Genomic DNA, 3,689 nt, shown 5'->3' on the forward strand with positions numbered 1-3,689 from the left:
AATATCACCTTTAAGGACAAACTACTGTATAACACCAAGAGTTTGATGTAACGTCACGGAGATGTGACTGCTAAGAGCTTCAGTCTGATGTCCTGCTGAGGAGGTCAGATGTCACACAGTTGTCACGTCTCTGATCTGAGGACGAGGCTCCGCCCCCTCAAAGTGTGTGTGAGTGTGTATGTGTGTTTGTGTGTGTGTGTGTGAGAGAGAGAGAGAGAGAGAGAGAGAGAGAGAGAGAGAGAGAGAGAGAGAGAGAGAGAGAGAAGGGGGGAGGGAGGGTAGTCACTGGACAATAGTTTAAGACACTTTGTCCAAATGGGTAAAATGATCTGCACTCACAGACGTGTGTTTTCATCTCGTGCAGATTTTGTGTCTTTAAAAAGCTGCTGTACAACCCAATCTGTGTAATAATCCATATATTTGTAATATTGAAATATTTAGGCAGCATAGCTTTTTATTTCATTTGTATTTTTATTTATCACACTTTTACCTCCACTTATGATTACTGAGCTGCTGTAACACGTACATTTCCCTGGTGTGGGATGAGTTTAACTTGTCTTGTCTTATCTTGTTGTATCTTGTCATATCTTGTCGTATCTTGTCGTATCTTGTCGTGTCTTGTCTTGTCTTGTCTTGTCATATCTTGTCGTATCTTGTCATATCTTGTCATATCTTGTCATATCTTGTCTTGTCTTGTCATATCTTGTCGTATCTTGTCTTGTCTTGTCTTGTCTTGTCTTGTCTTGACGTATCTTGTCATATCTTGTCATATCTTGTCTTGTCTTGTCGTATCTTGTCGTATCTTGTCTTGTCTTGTCTTGTCTTGTCTTGTCATATCTTGTCGTATCTTGTCTTGTCTTGTCTTGTCTTGTCTTGTCTTGTCTTGTCGTATCTTGTCTTGTCTTGTCTTGTCTTGTCTTGTCGTATCTTGTCATATCTTGTCATATCTTGTCTTGTCTTGTCATATCTTGTCTTGTCTTGTCTTGTCTTGTCTTGTCATATCTTGTCTTGTCTTGTCTTGTCTTGTCTTGTCTTGTCGTATCTTGTCATATCTTGTCATATCTTGTCTTGTCTTGTCTTGTCTTGTCATATCTTGTTGTGTCTTGTCTTGTCTTGTCATATCTTGTCGTATCTTGTCTTGTCTTGTCGTATCTTGTTGTGTCTTGTCTTGTCTTGTCTTGTCTCACGGTGTAATATTAAAGCACCATATATTTTCGGTGTCTTTTACAGAGTCCGATCTTGGGAGGATAAATTTAATATTTTAGTCAATGTACATATGAAAAACTGGGAAAATGTGCACTCAGCCAGGTTTATTTTAATCGAACCTTAACCATTAAACTGATAGAAGAGTTACCTGAACAGGTATGAAAGCAAATTTGTTTTTATTAGATGAAAACCTAAACTTAAGTACCGCTACAAAAGACAGTTTTTTTCTTTTTTTTTTAACTTTTTTGCACAGTTGAGAACAGTGGTTTATTTAACTTTCACACTACGTTATGAATCGTATTTAAGATTGAACAGTTTCTTTGTTTATGTAGTTTGTTTATTTATTTGCTTGTTGTCTTGTAATGTGTGTATTTGTTTTCTTGTAACTGTGTTTACTTGTGTATTTGTTTGTCCTGTAAAAGTGAGATTTTTCTGAAGTGTTGATGTGGGACAGAGCAGCTCACATCACAGACTCCTCACAGCTTGATGGGAAGGCAGAACGTTAAATTTAGCAGCTTGTGAAATCTAAGACAAGTGGCCTTTAAACTGAGGCTGGTATCATTTTGGACGACTCTCACAGCCGCTCCTCTCCTCGCCACACATTCATATAAACCAGAAGAACGTGAACCTGAGAGCAGCAGAGTCAAACGCTGTGATAAAGGTGCCAGCACTGGCACGATGTCGAAGTTTTCCAGCTCTGTTGAAATTTTTTATACACAAATATACAAGAGAGTTCACATCTGAAACAAACAAACAAATAAATAATAACAATTAAAAAGTTCAAACATGTATTTTGTGGCACAAAATGTTCTGAAATGTGTCCTAAAATTAAATTTTGTACATGCAATCCCTGCCAGGTGTTACATATCTTAAAGGATATTATATGATTTTTTTAAATTTATTTGACAGGAGCGATATACAGAATCGGAAATGCCAGTCTGTCTGAAGTTTTGAGTCATTGGAAAAGAGAGGAATTTGGAATAAATGGAATATCGTGATGGAAATCAATGGGCGAACAACATTTTCACCAGCAGTCAGTGGATTACAGGTTTAACAACAGTGTCTTAATATGGATACAAAAGGAAAACATGTTTATTAATGGTTACGAAACGTTTTTTTAATATGATTTCTAACAGGACAAGCAACATCACATAGAAGAAAACTTTATCCCAACAGGACAGCCTTCCAAAAATACTTTGACATTACACTGTCTAAAATTTCCTTCTCACTCTCTCTAACCATTGTTGCACGTTTTACTCAAAGAAAAGTGCAAATTAAATTGGGACAGAGTGGCACTGATACATTTCAATAAAGATGTAAAATGTAGTCCTTGTTTCTGTTTAAGCTTTTAAGGAATAAAACAAAGGATACGACACAGTTTCAGTTCACAAACTTCTTTTTTTTTTTTCCAAGAAATGCAGCATGAAACATATTCGGGGAAGTATTGATACATAGGGAGACATTTAGTTTTGAATATATTTGAATAATATATTTGAATACACAGTACCAGTCAAAGGTTTGAGCATCTCTTACAATCCACTTAAATAAGAAAGTGCATCCAAACTTGTTTAATTAAACTAAGCTGTAATTTACTTTAATCCTCAATCAGTATAAAGTTTAACTTAAACCAGTTCCCAACCTTTTTTCCTTGAAGTCTCCCCTACTTGTATTGACACAAGTGCACATTCATGAAAAGAATCAGTGATTAATGTCCCAAATGTCTTCATTTTTTAGAACCTTTACGTTTTGGTAAATGTCTACGTTTACTGTAACATTTTTTCTTTAAACAACCCAACAGAGTAGTTTACACACACTCATCCCTGCCATAAAGAACAGTAATGATTCTTTGACGTCACAGACGTTTGATCTACAAAACAAACTACTATTAATTAATTGAGGACAAAGAAATGTGTCTTTTGTGTTGTTTTGTAAACAGACTTTTTTAAAAAGTTGTGATTTTAGTTACATGGAAATCTAATTTTGACGACCTCAGAGCAGAGAAAATCTTTGGGACCCCTGTGATTTCTGGCACCCCTGTAAAGGGGACCTGGACCCCAGGTTGGGAACCAGTGTCTTAAAGGAAACAAATAACAGTATTTAACACTTTTGTTGTTGTCAGGAAAATCTCATGAAAAAAGCAAAACCAGTAATGTGTCCATACATTTCTGACTTCTGTTGATTCCACTGGGTGGACACGTCTGAGCCACGGTGTTGATCCGTCCTCCACACGGCTGTGTGTCTCCACCAGCAGCGTTTCAGCAGTGGCACTTTTATTTTGAAAACTGACCAGATTCTCTCTACTTTTTCTGCATCACATTTGAATCTGCTCTGTGCTGATTAACAAGGCATCAATTAAAAATAGACAGCGTGGAGAAACAAAGCTAATTAATTTCCTATAACAGCTGCTAACTGTAGTTTTGAGCTAATGTTACTGATACAGAGTAAATGGTGCATTTGTTGGGAACTATTTTCAGCAGCGGATT

General features: G+C 36.5%; 1 protein-coding gene across 1 annotated transcript; it reads left to right on the forward strand.

The window, feature by feature from the left end:
• Positions 1 to 345: 345 nt before the first annotated feature.
• Positions 346 to 1,420, forward strand: LOC146332548 (uncharacterized). The gene has a single exon (XM_084723366.1). The coding sequence runs from the start codon at positions 543 to 545 to the stop codon at positions 1,263 to 1,265; it is 723 nt and encodes a 240-aa protein (XP_084579492.1). The 5' UTR covers positions 346 to 542; the 3' UTR covers positions 1,266 to 1,420.
• The last annotated feature ends 2,269 nt before the right edge of the window (positions 1,421 to 3,689 follow it).

This window comes from Lutjanus erythropterus, chromosome 1, assembly GCF_056507025.1.
Source record: "Lutjanus erythropterus isolate fLutEry1 chromosome 1, fLutEry1.hap2, whole genome shotgun sequence".
NCBI classification, from domain to species: Eukaryota; Metazoa; Chordata; class Actinopteri; order Lutjaniformes; family Lutjanidae; genus Lutjanus; species Lutjanus erythropterus.

Coding starts and splice junctions, on each gene's coding strand:
- LOC146332548 (XM_084723366.1), top strand. CDS start 543: ATGAGTTTAACTTGTCTTGTCTTATCTTGTTGTATCTTGTCATATCTT.